Source organism: Rhinatrema bivittatum, chromosome 6 (genome assembly GCF_901001135.1).
Source record: "Rhinatrema bivittatum chromosome 6, aRhiBiv1.1, whole genome shotgun sequence".
Lineage (NCBI taxonomy): Eukaryota > Metazoa > Chordata > Amphibia > Gymnophiona > Rhinatrematidae > Rhinatrema > Rhinatrema bivittatum.
In genome coordinates, this window is record NC_042620.1 from 328,674,251 (window position 1) to 328,694,396 (window position 20,146).

General features: G+C 47.2%; 1 protein-coding gene across 2 annotated transcripts in view; it reads left to right on the top strand.

The window, feature by feature from the left end:
* ZDHHC15 (zinc finger DHHC-type containing 15) overlaps positions 1–13,069 on the top strand; it is a 61,061-nt gene extending 47,992 nt beyond the window's left edge. Inside the window, exons 11-12 of one of the 2 annotated variants that reach the window (XM_029607657.1) lie at positions 7,586–7,663; positions 9,382–13,069. In XM_029607657.1, the coding sequence (XP_029463517.1) occupies positions 7,586–7,629 (44 nt within the window). In that variant the 3' untranslated portion in view covers positions 7,630–7,663; positions 9,382–13,069. The remainder of the gene's footprint in view (positions 1–7,585; positions 7,664–9,381) is intronic. The other variant, XM_029607658.1, reaches the window with a different exon arrangement.
* The last annotated feature ends 7,077 nt before the right edge of the window (positions 13,070–20,146 follow it).

Consider the following 20,146-nt stretch of genomic DNA (forward strand, 5'->3'; position numbering starts at 1 on the left):
TGGACCGCCTTGGTCCAGATGTGGCAGGCGTTGGATGGGTGCAATTCTACACGCCGCAGGATCTTGCCGATCAGTGGCCACGGGGGAAACACGTACAGCAGCACATCCGTTGGCCAAGGGAGCACCAGCGCATCGACGCCCTCTGCTCCCCGCTCTCGATGCCGACTGTAAAAAACGCGGAGCCTTCGCGTTGTGCCACGTGGCCATCGGATCCAAGTGGGGAACTCCCCACGTCCTGCAGAGGAGAAGAAACGCCTCGTCCGCCAGTTCCCACTCTCCAGGATCTAGACGATGCCTGCTGAGAAATCCGCCTGCACGTTGTCGACCCCGGCAATGTGAGACGCTGCTATGCTGCTGAGATGTTGTTCTGACCAGGCCATCAAAATTCTCACCTCTTCCGCCACCAGTGGACTTCTCGTCCCTCCTTGACGATTGATGTAGGCCACGGTGGTTGCGTTGTCTGACAGTACTCGGACCGCCTGTCCCCGCACCAAGGGTATGAAGGCTTGGAGAGCCAGACAGACCGCTTGGACCGCTTGGACCGCCTGGACCGCCTTGGTCCAGATGTGGCAGGACACCCCTCCCTGAAGAAAAGGGGAGGGGAGAAAAGTCCTGCAGTGCAGCAAATATCCTCCACCCACTACATGATTATGCACAAGCTTATGCACGTTTATCAGCTGGAAAGTATAAGATGGTGGGCAAAAAAGGAGAAAGGGAGCGGACCCAAAGCAACCCCTGCTATTGAGGAGGGAGAAGACTAGGTGTGGCCAGGAGACCGGAGAGAGGAGACGCCTTACCCTAGGGACGGACGGTGGTGCGGGGTCTGAGGTGGTGAGGAGCCGAGAGCAGCCGGCAGCTCTGCCAGTCCCAGACCCGGAAGCAAGCCTCTTTCCCAGACCGCCCTGAAGCTCTGCTAGTACTAGACAAAGAAACATAGAAATGACGGCAGAAAAGAACCAAATGGTCCATCCAGTCTGCCCAGCAAGCTTATGGTAGTAACTGGTGGTCATTCAAGCCACCTTTATAATTATTAGTTTCCTAGACTATCAAAGTCATGGCCCTTGTTGGTGGTTGTTTGAGTCCAATTCCCCACCCCTTTCTTGCCATTGAAGCAGAGAGCAATGTTGGAGTTGCATCAGCAGCATAAAGGCTTTTTGGTTAAGGATAGTAACCACCACACCAGCAAATTACTCCCAGGCACTTTTTTCTTCATTCACATTCTCTAGCCTTAAGGGATCCACAGTGTTTATCCCACGCCCCTTTGAATTCTTTCACCGTTTTTCTTTTCACCACCTCATCCGGAAGGGCAATCCAGGCATCCACCACCCTCTCACTTGAAGAAATATTTCCTGACTTTGGTTCTGAGTCTTCCTTCCTGGATTTTCATTTCATGACCCCTAGTTCTACTGATTTCTTTCCAATGGAAAATATTTGTTGTCGATTTGTGCATCATTTAAACCTTTCAGGTATCTGAAGGTCTGTATCCTATCTCCCCTGCACTTCCTCTCCTCCAGGGTGTACATATTTAGCTTCTTCAATCTCTCTTCATAAGTCATTTGATGGAGACCCCCTACCATTTTGTTGCCCTTCTCTGGACCGCCTCCATCCTGTCTGTTTTGAGATACAGTCTCCAGAACTGAATACAGTACTCTAGGTGATTCCTCACCAAGGACCTGTACAAGGGGATTATCACTTCCTTTTTCTTACTCGATATTCCTCTCTCTATGCAGCCCAGCATTCTTCTGGCTTTAGCTATCGCCTTGTCACACTGCTTCGCCATCTTCAGATTGCTAGACACTATCACACCAAGGTCTCTCTATTGTTCCGTGCACAACAGCCCTTCTTCCCCCATCACATACAACTCATTTGGATTACCACACCCCAGATGCATGACTCTACACTTCTTGGCATTGAATCCCAGCTGCCATATTTTCACTCACCATTCAAATTTCCTTTAAATCCTGTCTCATTCTCTCTACTCCTTCAAGCATGTCTACTCTGTTGCAGAACTTACTATCATCCGTAAATAGACAAACTTTACCTTCTATCCCTTCCACAATGTCTCTCACAAAGATGTTGAACAGAACCAGTCCCAACACCGATCCATGTGGCACTCCGCTTAACACCGCTCTCTCTTCAGAGCAAGTTCCACTTTACCATCACATTACCAGCTTGTAATCCACGCCACCACCTTGGCACTCACTCCCAAGCTTCTCATTTTAATCATGAGTCTTTTATGTGGGACAGTATCAAAAGCTTTACTAAAATCCAAGTAAATCAGATCGAGCACTCTTCCCTGATCCAGTTCTCTAGTCACCCAATCAAAACAATCAATCCGATTCGTCTGACAGGACCTTCCTCTGGTGAATCCATGCTGCCTCGGGTCCAGCAACCCTCCGGATTGTAGATGGATCACCATCCTTTCCTTCAGCAGAGTCTCCATTAATGTTCCCACCACCGAGATGAGGCTAACCGGCCTGTAGTTTCCAGCCTCTTGTGAAGCGGGATCACCACCGCTCTTCTCAAATCACTCGGCACCACTCCTGTTTCCAGGGATCTATTGAACAGGTCACGCAGAGGACCTGCCAGCACATCTCTGAGCTCCCTCAGTATCCTGGGATGAACCTCATCAGGCCCCAGACCTGGAAGCCTCATCTCCTGCTCATGTTCTCCAGACCTCCAGCCAGAGCCTGCTTCAAAGGTAAATGGGGAAATTGCCTGAAGTTGGGAGCAGTTTGCCATAAGTATTACTATATTAGGCAGGCTAAGGTTTATGGCATTGTTTGAAACTACTCATGGTAGAGCAAGTTCTTTAGGGTAAACTGGGGCTTAGTGGCCTGGATGTTAGACAGGAATTGTTGTTATTTTATAAATGCTAAATCCTGCCAAATATGATAAATAAAAGTATAATTCTAAGGACTTAGGATCGTGAAGTGAAATGGGAAGGGAACTGGAAGTGTCCTGTAGCAGACAGGTCCCTAAGAACATAAGAACAGGCCATACTGGGTCAGACCAAGGGTCCATCAAGCCCAGCATCCTCTCTCCAACAGTGGCCAATCCAGGCCATAAGAACCTGGCAAGTACCCAAACACTAAGAAGATCCCAGGCTACTGATGCAATTAATAGCAGTGGCTATTCCCTAAGTCAACTTGATTAATAGCAGTTAATGGACTTCTCCTCCAAGAACTTATCCAAACATTTTTTAAACCCAGCTACACTAACTGCACTAACCACATCCTCTGGCAACAAATTCCAGAGTTTAATTGTGCGTTGAGTAAAAAAGAACTTTCTCCGAATAGTTTTAAATGTGCCCCATGCTAACTTCATGGAGTGCCCCCTAGTCCTTCTATTATCCGAAAGAGTAAATAACCGATTCACATCTACCCGTTCTAGACCTCTCATGATCTTAAAGACCTCTATCATATCCCCCCTCAGCCGTCTCTTCTCCAAGCTGAACAGTCCTAACCTCTTTAGTCTTTCCTCATAGGAAAGCTGTTCCATCCCCTTTATCATTTTGGTCGCCCTTCTCTGTACCTTCTCCATCTCAACTATGTGGTTTTTTTTTAGATGCGGCGACCAGAACTGTACTTAGTATTCAAGGTGTGGTCTCAACATGGAGTGATACAGAGGCATTATGACATTTTCCGTTAAATTTTCCATTCCCTTTCTAATAATTCCTAACATTCTTTTTGCTTTTTTGACTGCCGCAGCACACCAAGCCGACGATCCACTATGATGCCTAGATCTTTTTCCTGGGTGGTAGCTCCTAATATAGAACCTAACATCGTGTAACTATAGCATGGATTATTTTTCCCTATATGCAACACCTTGCATTTATCCACATTAAATTTCATCTGTCATTTGGATATCTAGTTTTCCAGTCTCTCAAGGTCCTCCTGCAATTTATCACAATCTGCTTGTGATTTAACTACTCTGAATAATTTTGGATCATCTGCAAATGTAATTACCTCACTCGTATTCCTTTCCAGATCATTTATATATATATATATATATATATTGAAAAGCACCGGTCCACGTACAGATCCCTGAGGCACTCCACTGTTTACCCTTTTCCACTGAGAAAATTGTCCATTTAATCTTACTCTCTGTTTCCTGTCTTTTAACCAGTTTGTAATGCCCAAACTTACAATAGGAAGTGGGGCTAGCTGATCAAAGGAGTGTTCTTAAAGTTTTCTTTTATGTTTTCACTTGTGTTTTTATTGTCTTGCGAGATTTGTAATTTAATTTTGTATTATTGTATCTGTTTAATTGTACATCGATTTGGGTGATTGTTTATGGTAGGGGAAAGCAGTCTAGAAGAGTTTTAAATGAATAAACACAAATCTCAGAACTCTGTAAGAAATCTAAGAGATCTATTTACTTTGAGGCATGATTTACAGTCATGTACCTGTAATCCAACCACCTAGAAACTAGCTGGCCCAAATAAACATTTCAGTGATAGGTGTTGCAAGATTAGTTAATTAAAAAGTACAGATGAGCAACTATCTGGCCATGAAGATGATTACATATAATCCCATTCCTTCTGGAAGCAAGTGAATCCTAGAGCGCATGCCAAATATCTCACACATCCAGTTCTCTGACCTAGCTCAAGGGGCTTGGATAATAGGTCGATGACTATATAAACTGGGAGAGTTGGTGTGCAGCACCCTCTAGTGGCCATGCCTGGTACTGCTCGACATAATCTGCCACCTGTTCACAAGGTAATAATCACTTTGCCTTGTCAGGGACTGTTTACAGGCATACCCTGGACATTTTAACTGAAAAGGTGCCTATCTTTAGTACATTCCTCGGGCAACTCTCGCTACTTGGTTTGGAGGCCAGTATCCAAACCAGTTTTCAATTGCATGGTTGGTTATCTTCAGCCATTGTAGAATGCATTTAAAACTGCCTTCAGAAGCTTTGTGAAAAAGGGACATGGGAAAAATTGAGCATTCTCTCCCCATCAGTTTGAAAACAAGTAGCACACCATTCTTGTGACTTCTAATACCCCCCTCACTTTATTTTGTTTCTTTCTGAAATGGATCCTGCTCTCACTCCATGAAGCACCCTCTTTTTACTCCTGTGCTAAGTCGTGCACAAGCTCTAGTCAGCTGGTGACGCTGTAAGGGCCGCGCTGGATGTCGCTCTCCACTCACTGGACTGATCGGTGCTAGCAAACTGAGCCCTTCCATTATTCACTGTAAGAACGTAGTTCAGTTATTCTGCACCGACCACAGAGAAGAGTAGAGAGAGACCCCGGTGCTGAATGTGAGTGACTTCATGAGTATGCTGGCAGGATTCACGCCATCTCCCGGCAGTCGGCATTGTACCTGCTCAGATGAGGAACCTGGATGTGTGCAGTCCCTGTAAAAGCCGCTCTGCAGTAGGGGGGGGGGGTCTTAGAACTGTGCCTCGTGTTCTGCAGTCCCATTCTGGAGAGTCCTGAGCCCAGAATCAGATGCAGGCTTCCTTCTGGGCAGGGTGGGGAGAATATGTCCTGCATCCTTGGCGTCTCTTACTAAAGAGCCAGGGGTCAGATGGGTATTAGGTATTGGCACGACGTGGCCCTGATGGAGACCAGAGAAATACACGCAGGGACCCGTTTTGGATTCCAATATCATTTGCACAGTAGAAGGAAGTCTGCATGCATTCCAGCTTGGCCAAACAGTGGAGGCAGCTTATTGCTAGTCTGCTGCTGTGAGGAATGAAAAAAGAAAAAGCTACTTTTGTTCTGAAAAGAAGGATCAGTTCATTTAGCACAGCGGTTGTTAATAGCAAGGCTGCTGGCTGTGACATTGCCTTGCGGTGCTACGAAGATTGCTGTTCCCTTCCCTTTAGGGATTAGCTTCCCTTGCACAATCCAGGCTGAATCCCAAGAAAACCTGTTAAGACTCTAAATGAGCAGAAGCTGACTCAATACAAATGTTCAGAACTATGAAACCAATTTTAGAAAAGTCTCTTTGAATGTGGAAACTGTGTGCCAGATTCCCATTTTGCCTGCGACATCAGTAGGGACTGATAATATTCTCGGCGTTTCAGGTGCCGCCTCTGTTGTCCCCTGACTGGCACTTTAAAAGGATGCCATCCAGCGCCAGTCACAGCAGGTGGCCGCACAGCTGCCAGCCTCTAGTCCTGGAGGCACGTCGCCGTGGGTGGCAGCAGCCTTGCTTTTACAGCCAGCGAAGAACCCGATTAGCTGTAGGCCTTGCCCCATTTAGGTCAGGCAGTGCAAATTTGACGAGCGCCCCTGCATGGTTACGCTAGCAGTCTTGTGATGGTGGGATCAGCGCAGGTTTTGGAAAAACATATTGTCAAGCTAAATCCATTTTACAGCGCGCAAGCAGAGAAACGCTTAATGCTCCCCCCTTTGTCCTATCCTTGGTCACTGGAGGATATGTGGCCAGCAAGTCGGCATTGGTATGGCTGAGTAAACAAATTGAAATTAGTACATAGAGGGGCACTTCTCAAGAGCCTGTATGGTCACGAAGTATAGGAATATGTAAGTTACGCTAATTTGCAAAGACAAACTTCTTGAATAAATTAGCATAGTGCATGCCCTAAAAAGTGCCTGTGCACCTTGCACTGGTTGTTTTTACGGGTGGCCGAGCAGGGTGCATATTTTGAAAATCTCACGTCTCTGCGCTATTGCCCCCTTCTCACAGTCTGGCCATGGAGATGTGCTTGTACGTTTTTAGGACAGGCCAGACTAGGTGCGTTAATCCTTTCACTGCGGCCACGCGATGTGAAATTGGACAGAATAGCAGCAGTACAGTGCAGCTATATCCTCGCGGTGTGGCCAGCAGCAACTGGGCAGACTGGATGAGTCAGTCGGTCTTTTTCTGCTGCTGTCTACAGTGTTATTGTGTGTAAAGTGAAACCGAACGCAGCGGAGATGTAATGGAGCAGAGGGTAAAATCTGTGCTTTTGAACCAGCAACACAGACAGAAGCAGTGTGGATGTAAGAAACGCACACACACAACTCTTCAAATGTATAAGGACTTGTTTTAGTGATTTTTATCACTGGCGGGAGCCTCTGCTGCAGCCTTAGATACAGGATTAAAATGTTTTGAGCTCACCCACCCCCCCACTATGCTGCAGACGTGTGATAGCGTTATAGAAATGGGTGCTGTCAGCTGCTGCTTGGGGTGAGGGAGGGGGAAGACGGGGCTGGAAGCGGAGCGGCTTTCACAGATTCTCGTGACAGCCACTCTCAGCCCAGCTCATTTGTGTTTTTCGAGCACACTAATGACAGCGTTTGGATTGTGTCCAACAGAAGACGAGCACAGTGGTGCGATTTTCTGGCTGGTCAGACCCTGAAATGCTCCATTTATTGGCAGAAGGTATTTAGCTGTCATAGTGGCTGAATAACGGCCGGTGACATGTGCGGTAGTCTGAAGGGGATGATTGCCAGGAATAAAATCCACCCCAGGAAGCAGCGAGGTTATGCCTCTGAAAAAGGAGGAACGTTCAGCTCACTTCTTTAAAAGAAGAAGATAGAAGCAAATTCTCCTTACATTTCAATCTAATCCAGTTTGAAGGGAGCAGTTTTCATGTTGGTTTTTTTTTTGTGCTCTGTGTTTGCTAGGTTACCCCAGGAGCTCAGCTGTGGACATAGAAATGGAGACATAACCATGTGAGTCCTGAAACTGCCGTCCTGCCGCAGGTCAGTTTCCTCTGCTGCACTGCAGGAGGTGGTTTGTTTTTTGGGGGTTCTTTTGTTTGTTTTTTCTTGTTTGTTTGTTTTTTCACTGCACACATGGCTTTTGCTAAGGTAAAAGAGTGACTAGGTGTGTACATTGCTTCCCTCTCTCATGCTTGCCCGTCTTGGGGTGTGTATGGAAGAATTACAGCTGAGAAGTGAAAAGCCCTGTACCAGACCGTTCCTACAAAGACCAGCAATTCCCCCCACCTCCCGGTCGGGAGCCCCTCTCCCCCCTCCCACAAGGCCATAAACAATATGCTAATCTGGTTCCATATATCGTCTTCCATCCGGACGAATACCAGTGCTTTTGAAAGGTGCGTGACTTGTGGCTCGCACGGGACTTCTTCCTACGAGTACAGGGAAGGAAAAGCCATTGTTTTAATTATAAACACTCACGTGCAAAGGAGTAAATTGAGGCGCACGAGAGAGTGTCTTCCTTGGGTTCACAGGAGGTGGCCTGTGACAGAGACGGGACCAGCGCTGTGAAGTCCAGTGCTGTTGTGATGAACTGTCCCAATAAAAGCCTAAGAATAGCTGCGTTCTAATGATGACAGGAGGATTTCCGGGTATGAGCATCCCATAGCCCATACTCCCGTCTCCTAGCACGCACTGCAGCTATCACCGAGGTAAAATCAGGAAGCATTCATTGATCACAGCTCCAGCCATCAACTTAAACCATAATCCCACAGTGCGCGCTGTAGCTTTCCAAGAGCCAAAATCAGGAAACGTTCTCTGATCACAGCTCCATCTGTCAAGTTAAACCATTACCTCTCGGTGTACGCTGCAGCTGTCACAAAGGTCAAATCAGAAAATGTTCTCCGACGACAGGTCCTGCTGTCAAATTTAACCATAATCCCACAGTGCGCGCTGTAGCTTTCCAAGAGCCAAAATCAGGAAACGTTCTCTGATCACAGCTCCATCTGTCAAGTTAAACCATTACCTCTCGGTGTACGCTGCAGCTGTCACAAAGGTCAAATCAGAAAATGTTCTCTGACTACAGCTCCTGCTGTCAAATTTAACCATAATCCCACAGTGCGCGCTGTAGCTTTCCCAGAGCTGAAATCAGGAAACGTTCACTGATCTCAGCTCCTCCATCTGTCAAATGAAACTGTAATCCCACAGCGCGCACACTGCAGTTGTCCCAGAGCTAAAATCAGGAAACGTTCACTGATCTCAGCTCCTCCATCTGTCAAATGAAACTGTAATCCCACAGCGCACACACTGCAGTTGTCCCAGAGCTAAAATCAGGAAACGTTCACTGATCTCAGCTCCTCCATCTGTCAAATGAAACTGTAATCCCACAGCGCGCACACTGCAGTTGTCCCAGAGCTAAAATCAGGAAACGTTCACTGATCTCAGCTCCTCCATCTGTCAAATGAAACTGTAATCCCACAGCGCACACACTGCAGTTGTCCCAGAGCTAAAATCAGGAAACGTTCCCTGATCCCAGCTTCATCTGTCAAACAAAAACCAGAATCCTGCAGCACACATTGCAGCTTTCCCAGGATTGTAATGTCAGCCACAGGAAGTGTTGGCGCTATTTTGTCCTGTGTGCAGAGTCATAAAGGGCTGAATCTGTAGAGTTTGGGAGGGGGGTTTTTGTTCACCGCTGGGCAGAGATCTCTTCCAGCGGCTGGGGTTTGGGTCTCATGCGCCACCTTTGTCTGCTTGTGTTTCAGCTTCCTCTTCCGAGGCTCCACTGCTCAATATTGTGCATGGACCTTTGTGTTCAGAGAGAAAAGAGAAGGCTCATCAGGATATGACATTTGCCATGAAGTACTGGAAATACGACTTCCAGAGAGGTTACCCGGACTGCCTGCCACCGATGGGTCTGTGTCAGGCCTCTGAACATTTTCACGTGCTGATGAGCTCATTCCTAACAGGAAGTCAGGCCAGGCTTTCGTATATGTATAAACGGTGGTATTTTTCTTTTCAAGCACAATAAGTACAAAGTGTTAATGTACTGTACAGTAAATGTATTTACAGGTGCCCCTTCCAGCTGTTGTAAATTTGAGCTAAGCAAATTTCTGAGTACTTTCTAAGGCTTGTTCCTTTTTCCCCTTCCTGCCCTCCCAAGGTTTTTTTTTTTTCTCTTGGTGGCATAGGGAGTGGAGGAGAAGTCTCTCTTCTGAGCCCAAACCCACTGCAGAATGAGTCTCCCCTGCCGCGGTAATTGCCCTCCCCCTGGTATCTCTATGTATCACCTCTACAGTGTGGCCAACGCCTGCAAACCCTACGGGACAGGAGCAGGGAGCACAGGCCTTCTGCTCTGACCGCTCCATGGAGGTGGCACCTCCCACAAAATCCTAACTTATTTCATTCAGTCTTGTGTTGGTCCATCTGTGCGGCTGAAGGAGCATGCGGGTTATCGACACCTGGTGTCCGTTGCTGTAGTGGGTTTACATAGGGATGAGGCTCGCACGGAATCCTTCTGATCATGTTTAGAAGGCAGGGTTAGAAATAGCAATATCTTACCCCGGAAAGACATGAGGAATGCAGGCTGGGCAAGCTTCACCAGTCTTTCTGTGAGACTTGTTTAGATGGGGTACGGGGCAGTAACGGATTAAGGAGGGAAATCCCTGCCAGCAGGAAATCTTTTAGTTAAACTGGAGGCTGCTTCTCACCTGTTCGGGGCCAGCCTAAAGCTTTCCTTTTAAGGAACCTGCAGAAGCAGTGTTCTTGATTTTTACACCTCCCTGATTGGACAGTTCCCTGATTGAACACAGCCGTAAAGGTCAGAGAGCAAAGGATAAAGGGACGAAAAGCAAAATGTGTGATCTTGCCATCTGAGCCAAGTCAACTAGGCTTTTACTTTTGCTCCATTGCAGTCCTAAGAAAAGCCGGACTACATTTCCCTGCATGCAATGGGATAAAACAAGGACAGGCTTCCCTGGACAAGGAGCTACTTCATCATTCTATATAACAAGCCAGTCCATTTCTGATTTTCTTAAGTGTCTTCTCACTGTCTTCTAGGACTTGAAGTCATGGTTATTTTTCTTTAAGATGAATTGGCTTCTATGGTCTCAAAAGCAGGTGCAAGTCCCCATCTTTCTTATGTGGTTCCAATATAAAGTATTAGAATCTGCAAAAAAAATAAATAAATCTAATTGTCTCCAGGTACTGGAGCTTTTTAAATAGGGCCATTGACTCCCAAGTCCCAAAATGCAGTAGAATGGACTGACGTTTCAGAGCTGACCTGGCTGAAGTGGGAGGTGCTAAGAGCAGACGTTTTGTCAAGCAGATTTGCCAAGTTGGAAACAGCATACAGAGTGAGTTACTCAGCGCCGCTGCCGATCTGTGGGATTAATAGAATGAGCCTTAAAGACTCGTATTGCAGCAGCTCAGCAGACATCGTGGGTTTAGGTGGTCTTACTTCCAGGAATGGCAGGAGCTCAGCCTCTGGAGCTGCAGACCCCATGCTGCCAGCAGACAGAGCACGCTGTGTCGTAGGGCTGGCTCTGGGGCAGTGCTGTGAGCTACCAGACAGATGATCCCCCGCTCCCTGAGTCGGGTCCTTCCTCTCCTTGGATTGGCTGAGGATAGGGATGCCTACACTGCCCCTGGAGGACGGTGGAAGGGGAGGGGGACGGATTAGTAGTCATCGTTCAAGGATGATGCTTAATGGCAAGGATTTAGGGCCCATGATACAGGGTCTCCCCCCCCCCCTGACGAGCACCATCGCTGCAATAAGCAGACTAGGAATGTTTTGGGTGCAGGGGAGGGAGCTATAAAATAGGGGAAAATTCCCCTTGTTTTAGATCAGTTGGAAATGTAATTGCCGGTAGGGTTCACCAACTCCAGCCCGTAAACTGGGGCTGGCTTTCAGGGTACCCAAAATACACAAAGTAACCTGGTTCATGTGCCAAACGTAGGAAGATACAGTCATTGATAGTCCTAGAACCAGATCTGTCGGACGCTGGTCAAGCTGAGGTTGATCCGGTCTTCGTTTTGTCTCTTCCATGGAGGGACGTGCAGTTCTGATCTCCCTAAGCAAAGAAGTCCATGGATAGAGCGGGGGTGCAGGATTAGAGCTGCCCATCCCCGATGATCCAGCGCCCCTCTGGACCCCAGAACTGGCTGCTCTAGAGCAAGCAGCCCTGCCATCATGTCACGTCCTCTTCAGGCTGGCTCCCCATGGCCACAACAGTCCCCACTGTTTGAACACTTGCAGTAGAGAATCCTGCTAGGGGCCAAGAGATAGGGAGGCTGAGGAGCATCCCTTCCACTCTTCCCGTAACCTTTCATGTGAAGGTTTCTCTGCCTCGGAATCAACATCTTACACTAGAGAGGCGCTCGGTCAGACTTAACGTAGGTTGCCACTCGCTTGTTCTGTCCTTTCCTCCATGGCTGTAGAGCAGTTGGCGAGTGGCAGATCTTAGTTGCACTGCAGCCACCTTCCAAATCTTTGCAGAAGATGACTTGAGAATGCCCCTTTTTTTTAATCAAACTGTCACGCTGTCCTTTCCATCTCACGAACCATGTGAGCGCTGAACTTCACCAGGGGTATACTCCAGTATTAAGTGATCTTATAAAGCACCTGCCAATTTACATTCCTGTCATCTTTGCAGTTTTCAAAGCTGGACCTGTATTTGCAAAGAACACTTTTATTAGAAGAAAATGAAGTGTTAAACACAATATAAAAATGTGCATCTTTAAACAATTGTATTTTTTAAAGGGCAGTAGGACAGGCAATGACCATTCCACTGTGAAGATTGCAGCAGCTCCGCTGGGGAAGCAGGGAGGGGCATTCAGCTGGTGTTTTTATAGTAAATCCTGAGAGGATCTCATGCAAGCTCCTGATGCAACAGTTATAGGGGGGAAGAACTATTGATTACGCCAGTACCAGAAGCATTCAAACCTTAAACATACAAAAGCAACTGCCATATATAGAGGAGGATTATCCTCACTCCCCTAGGGGGGGGCCGATGCAGTATTGGGCACTCGGGCTAGTGCACAGCTTAACCCAGTGATTGGATGCGCGTTTTGGATGCAACCAGGGGATTAGTGTGTCCGAAACGCGCATCCAAGCTCACGCGTCACCAGTGAAGCTCATGTCATGTAAATGCTCATCTCATGTAGACGAGACTATTAGCTATTACCCCTGATGCAAAAAATGTGCCGTGCATCCAACGCGCACTTTTTAACGTGGGAAATTTAACGCCAGCCCCTGGGCTGGCATTAAGTCTCGCTGGACGTAAAGAGCTCAACAAAAAATCCTGCTTTTTGAGGTTCCTCCTACTAGTTGATCCCCAGCGTGTCCTTTTTAGCGTGGCACCTCATTTCCATACCGCATCGGGTGCCCAGGAGACCTGACTGTGCGCGCGTTAAAAAAAAAAAAAAAAAAAAAGTGAACCCGGTTTCGACGCATGTTTTTTTTACGCGCGGCTTATTGCATCGCTCCCTAGTGTGCTTGTTCCGTCATTGACTCTCTGCAAGGCAGAATCACCAAGAAAGAGTCCTGTGCGGAAGGTAGAGCTAAATGCTAATGTAAAGATTGGGCCTACTTCCTGCGGTCATGGGAGAAGCTTTCATCTAATGTAATGGGAGAGGGACAGCTTGATTTTGTGAGAGCAAGGTCTCACCCAAAAGCTTAAATCGAATGCTGCTGTTAAAGGAGCAGTGCGGGGAAAATTCCTCTTCCGATCTTATTGGTAGGCCTCACTCTCCTGAAATACTTTATTTTTCATTAAATCCCAGGGCGTGTACTTCTTAATACAGGCGCACCCCACTTTTAAAAATCTGTTCCCCTGCCTTCTTGCTGTATTCTTGAATTATGTGTATCAGTGTGGTAGCTGCATGGGGCTCGGAAGACCTTTCCAGCTTCTCCGTGCTGTGTTCGTGCTTTATTATGTATCTAAAGAAGATCTGCTCTTCAGCTGTTTGTGCTGGATTCATGCCTTACGTGTTCGATTGGGACACCCACCGGGGGGGGGGGCGCTCAGACAAAAAGGGTTTTTATTAGTTAAATCAGCTATTGTAAAAATGCAAGCACTGCTACTCGGGGGGGGGGGGGGGGGGGGGGAGAGAACTTTCCCCCCACACACACCCACACCTTCTTTTCAGCCACCTGACAAAAGGCCTACCGCCCTGCTGTCCCCATCGTATTCCTCTCATTCATCCTGGGAGCACATCCTCCTCCCTTGGGGCTGTCGTCGCAGATCTCCGTGGATGCCTTTCCAGTATTCCTGATTTCACAGGTATCCAGCACCACCAGGGCATGCACCCCCTACACTGCACTTTATTTTACAAAATTAAATCAGCACCCTAAGAGCCGATTGCTGCCTTTATATATATATATATATTTTTATTTTTTTTTTTTTCTTTCTGTTCTTTGGTACTGTACGTGTTTAAGGCAGTAGGAGGCTGTTGAGGGGGACTGAACGGTAAAAGCGCTGGGTTGGAACTGGTGCCTCTCTACATGTCTGGCATGGGGGGCCCTTGGAGCAGGCCGATTATATATTCAGCTTACGCTACCAAAGAAGATGATGTGCACTTTGTATCTCGACTCGGCAAAATGCTCTTTCTGCTTTATTCCCTTTTTAGTTAGACCTCACTTTGTTTACTTAGGAAAAGATTTTGATTAAAAAAAAAAAAAAAAAAGACAAATTTAATTTCTGGAGCAGTTTTGCGGCGTGCTATAGCCGAGCTGTTTTTTTTTGCGGGCAGTGCCGTCGTGGTACTGCTTGGGCCTCTGGGGGGTTGACATTTCAAATGATATGCGGGGCAGGTCATACGTGACCTCCGTTTGCCCTGGCCCCAGAGAACAGCAGAGGCAACTGCAGGCAGCCCTGGGTGGTAATCACTGCAAGGATCGATTTGAGCAAAGGAGCGCTTTCCCCCTGCTGTGGAGCAGTGGCAGAGCCCGAAACACTCGCACTGTTCCACCCTGGCCTGACATTTGGGCTCAGGATGGTGACGTACAGTTGGACTCTGGGGGCACTTTGCCTTGGGGCATTTTTTTAAACACGGAAATAATTTATTGTGAGCAGATCACAAGCGCTTTCTGATAAACCGATCTGAGCTCACTATACTCTTTGATTGCCTGGAGAAGAGACCTTATCAGCTTTTCAAAAGTATCACCAGTCCCCCAATTCCACGGTTGGTTTTCTTCTAACTAATGACATAAGGGACCTGGGGATGTTGAGCCTCTGTGCCAGCGATTTCAGAGCTCAGTGTAAGGCAGAGCCCAAATGCCCCATTTGCCTTCTAACCCCAGCTGGTCCAAAATGTTTTAACAGCATGTGCAGAATTGCCACAGGATGAATAGATTCAGGGATTTGGCCCTTTACAGAGCTCCTTCTAGCAGCCCTATTGAGAACCCCTGGTCCCTCGAGACGGTGCAGCAGTGGGAGGGAGCAGAGTCTGCGGTGTTTCAGGATTTCACTCAGTCAGATCTTTCCGGTAGTAGATGATCCACTGTTTGATTATAAGCCTGTGATGATTGCCGCTCACCCTTCTCATTCTAATAAGCAAAGCACCCAGGCATGATGGAGGCAAGAGCACAGTTATCGCTGTGCAATACAAAATATCTGTGACAAAACCAAATTTGATGTGTTTAGCATTGGGCTTTTGTCTGTTCTTGTTGCTGCTGGTACTGAATTCCGTTACGCATTAACATCCGAGGGCTTGTATGATGTGACACTAAGGCAGACTCCATGGCCAAATGCATTACATAGTTTGCTTATGGTTTGTATTCCACAGCACTTTACTTATTCGTTCTATCCACAAACAATTATTTTGGCACCAAATGAAGGTGGTTCTGCAATATTTGAAGTCTGTGGTGAGTGATGATGTTTGTAACGCCAGAGACCAAACTTTAGTACATTTTATGTTCAGAACAAAAGCACTGTGCATGTAGACATAAATCAGGGATGGAGAAGTCCTGCGAGCAGAGGGAATAGATGATAAGTTTCATAGTATGGGATTCAGGTACTGTGACACAACCAAAAAGTGCAAGCAAAAGCACATCCAGGAACATGCAAAAGCACATCTGTCTGGTACGTGCGGACTGTGGTTTGTCTTGGTGTAAACTGTATGGTGAGAGCACTTCTTCTAGCCCTGTGGTGAGGATGGAAGTGCTTGAAGACCAATCAGTAATTGAAATCAGTTTAAAGCATTTAATTAATAGGGGTCCCTCAGCAGTGGAGCGAGCAGATATTACTTGACTTGTAGATTTCCACTTGTCAGATATGCTGAAATATAACTACTAGATAGCATTTTATTGGTGTATAATTACTGAGTTGTATGTACCACTGAGCATTGTAAGAACTTGAATGAGGGATTTTTTTAATAATATATGTATTTCATATTGCCAATAATAGGATCAGTGCATGGACTTTTTTTTTTTCTTGACTGGCATTGAAACTTAACAGGCAGCTTTGATCGTTAACAATCATATCACAATTTTCTTGCAGCCTTTATTCACTCTTGGAAATTCTCCCACACAAAAAGCAGTAGTTGTGGTTTCAAGAGTTTCTGTTCTTTCTTTTCATAGTTAATATATTGGAATTGAACACAATAACTGTTAACCCTTTCCAACTGGCCTATGATATGACAATGAGCAGTCGGTACTTCAAACCCTACTGACGGCAAAGGGCGAAGGTAAAAGCAAGTTTGATTACTGTAAACTGCGTTTTCTGTAGATAGTGGGACGGATTAGCCATTCTGCCTTCCGGGCAGCCGAGGCAGAGCTTCCCAAAGATCACAGAGCTCTGACTCTGTGCAGCTGCACGACGCCATGGTTTCTCTTCAGTTTGTAGCATAGCTTATCCAGGGAGGTGAGTGGGTCAGCTGACTAATTCATCCTGCTATCTATGGAAGCAATCTTGCTTCCCCCCCCCCCCCGGCAGATAAGCAGGCTGAGTTAGCTATGCTGTCTAGGACTCCCCCAGCTGAGGGCTGTGAGCGCAGGCTGAAGATTCGTGGACGGGATCTGGCACAGTCCTGCTGTCCTGGACTGTTACTGTGTGCTCAAACCTCCCTGCTGTGGACAGTCTCGCTGCCTCGTCGCTGATTGCAGTCCTGCCGAGCCCAGCGTTGCGTCCGAAGAGGCTTGCTGATGAAGACGGTAATGAGTCGTGAAAGTATGCAGCGCTGACCACATGGTGGCTTTACAAATGGCCAGTAGTGGAACGTGGTAAAGATGAGCCACAGGAGCCACCATCACTCTTACTTGGTGCTCCTTTGGCGAGCTAGAAAGGGTTATTGATTGCTTGGTGTAGCAGAAGTGAATACACTGCTAAAATCCAATTGGACAGAGTCTGTTTGGTCACCAGGAGGATCAGGGCACTTGGATTAAAGGAAACAAACAGCTGCAAAGCCCTTTTCTCAGCAGGCGTCCTTCATTAATAGTAAGCTGAGGCTCTCTTGCAGTCCAGTGTAAGGAGTAGCCATTCTCTCTCATTCCTGTGCGGTTTTGGGAAGAACGTTGGCAATGTGATGGTCTGATTAAGGTGGAAAACCAACATCACCTTGGGTAAAAATGAGGGATGAGTTCGCAAGGTGACCTTGTCATGGTGAAACTACAGATACAGGGAGTAGTGAACCAATGCCTGTAACTCACTGACTCTTTTTGCAGAGGTTACTACGACCAGGAAGAGTACCTTCCATGTGACTGCTATGCAGCGATTTGAAGGGAGGAAGCATAAGCTGTTCTAGCACTAGGTTGAGGTCCCATGGAACAGGTGGTTTTGTCATAGGCGGTCTTAGTCACAGTATCCCCATCGTGAATCGGGAGACCAGAGGGTGGTTAGAAACTGGGAGGCCGTTGCACAGGTGATAAGCAGCGATGCTGTCACCAGACCTGCTTGATACAGAGAATGGAGATACTCCAGTAACAGCTCTGGGGAGCAAGAGATGTCTTTCTGGATGACACCAAGACCTGGATTTCTTTCGTCAAGTGGCTCAATCTACTCCTTTCAACCTCCAAGCAGTGAGATGTAGCGAGGCGTGCATAGGATGAAGTAGGGTGCAGTGCTTCTGAGTCAGGAGATCCATGCTGTCGCCCAGGGGAATGGGTGGGGGTGATGGAGAGTTGAACTAGATAGGCATACGATGGTTGTCTGGCCCAAGCTGGAGCAATCAGGATGAGCTCTGCGATGTCTGCAATGCACTTCTGTTCTGTCTGGGAGATTAGTGGGCTCAGAATGTAAGAGTAGAGAAGGCCCTTCGTCCACTGTATGAGAAATGCATCTTGTGTGAATCATTCCCTGCTGGGGTAGACCGAGCAGAAGCTCTTCACCTTCCTGTTGTGAAGTGTAGCAAAGAGGTCCATGCATGGAAGACATCTTGTGGCAAAGAGCTGGTTTGCCACGTCTTGGTGAAGAGCCCATTCATTCGGATGAAAAACTCTGCTTAATCTGTTGGCTGTAGTGTTGGCTACACCACGTAGATACATCACCCGGTGTAATGGAGTGTTCCTCTGCCCACTGTAGGATCTAGACAGCTTCCCTGCACAAGATCCAGGAACCAACCCTCCTTCCTTGTTTATGTAGAACATGGCTACCTGATTGTCCGTGTAGATCATTTATTTAAAAGTATTTGTAACCTGCACCCTCCTAGGTTTGGGGTGGGTCACAACAAAACATTCATAATATCATGACATTCTTCCCTCGTAGGAAGTTCCCAAATGTGTGAAGGGCATTCTTTAACACCCTGAGCTCCTACAGGTTTATTTGCTGCTGTCATTCCCATGAGGACCAGAGGCCTTGTGATAGCACGCATTCCAAGTGGGCTTTCCACCCCTTGGTTGAGGCATCTCTGGTAAAAACCACTTGATGGGCCGGCGGGGGCGGAATTGTGCTCCGATGGTAAGAACCATAGGGCGCAACCACCACGTCAGGTTCAGTTGCAAAGCTGGGGTCAGACTTATTCTTTTGAAGAGTGGTTAGGAGAATTGAGTCCACTGCACTTTTAACGCCACTGTAAGCATCTCAGGTGGAGACGAGTTTGCAGCACCACATATTGACACCGCTACGTGGCCCAGTAGAGTAGATCTGGTGGGCCGAGGTGCAGGCCCAGTCTTTCAGTTGGAGGGCTAAGGTGCGAAGTGCGTGGACCCTTACACCAACAGGAATGCTTTTCCCATCACTGTATTTTACCGGGCTCCAATGAACTGTATACTTTGCATGAGTTGGAGGCTGAATTTTTCATAGTTGATGACAAAGTCTAGCTCCTCCAGACAAAGTATTGTCGTTTCCAAGCTGTTCCGTAGAGTGGAAGATTTTGGTGAAACTATTAACCAATCATCCAGGTATGGGAATAGTTGAATTCCCCTCCTTCTGAGATGGGCCACTACTACCGCTAAACATTTCTTGAAGACCCTTGGAGCAGAAGACAGACCAAAGGGAGAACCTTCTACTGCTAGTGGCGCAAATTGACTTGGAAACATAGGTAGCGCCAGGAAGAGCAGTGCATTGGGAAGTGGGAGTATGCATCCTGGACATTAGGTGAGCACATCCAATCACTGGGTTGTAAGAAGGGTAAAATCGACTTGAGAAGTCATCTTGAACTTTTCTTTCCATGGGAATTTGTTGAGAACCTGCAGGTCCAGTATTGGTCTGAGCCCCCCAGACTTCTTGGGTATGAGGAAGTATTGAGTATTGGGAGTGGAATCCCCTGTGCTGTTGGTGTCAAGGTACTTGCCGAATCGCTTGATGATGAAGCAGGTGGCTGACTCCTGTAGCAGGTGCCTGTTTATACGGGACTGAGGGGGGCTGTTTTTGAAGTTCAATGGGAAGCCTTCTCTGATGATGTTAGACACCCAACGATCCGAGGTAACTGCTACCCAAGAATTGTAGAAAGATGATATTCTGCCTCCCACACGTGGCGGTAGGTGTGGCCTGGTTATTCCTAAAAACCTTGTTGGGGTTTGGGGCTGTTGCTTTGCGGTGGATGTTGCTGACGCTGGCCCCATGGTCTGTTCTGGGGTAGCTGATGCTGCAGCTGATTCTGCTGGAAGGTTGGCTGGCAATACAGTGGGTATGGCCAGAAAAGGCACTGCAGATAATAGCTCCTTCTGAAACTTGCATAGTATTTCCTGCCCGAGGACTGCTGGTCCGTTGGTGATAGGATCACCACATTTTGCTCCATTAATTGGGAGACTGTTTCCCACAGCTTGTCCCCGAACAAATTATCACCCTTACACGTCCTTCCAAATAGTACTGGTATACAACCATGCCATTCTTCAGGCTGCTATGGCCCCTGCTGAACTCCGGGCAGACATCTTGAAGGCCTCATGAACGGTGCATAGAAAGTGCTTCAACCCTTCCTCCAGGTCACAGAACTGTTGTGGCAGAGCTATCTCCGACGAGGTGGAAACAAGATGGGATTTCAGAGACTGCAAACATTCATATAGGTACTGTGTGATGTAAAACTGATACTGTTGGATCTTTGCATTCAGCATAGCTGCTTGGAAGGCTCTCTTGCCTAAGTCATCCAAATACT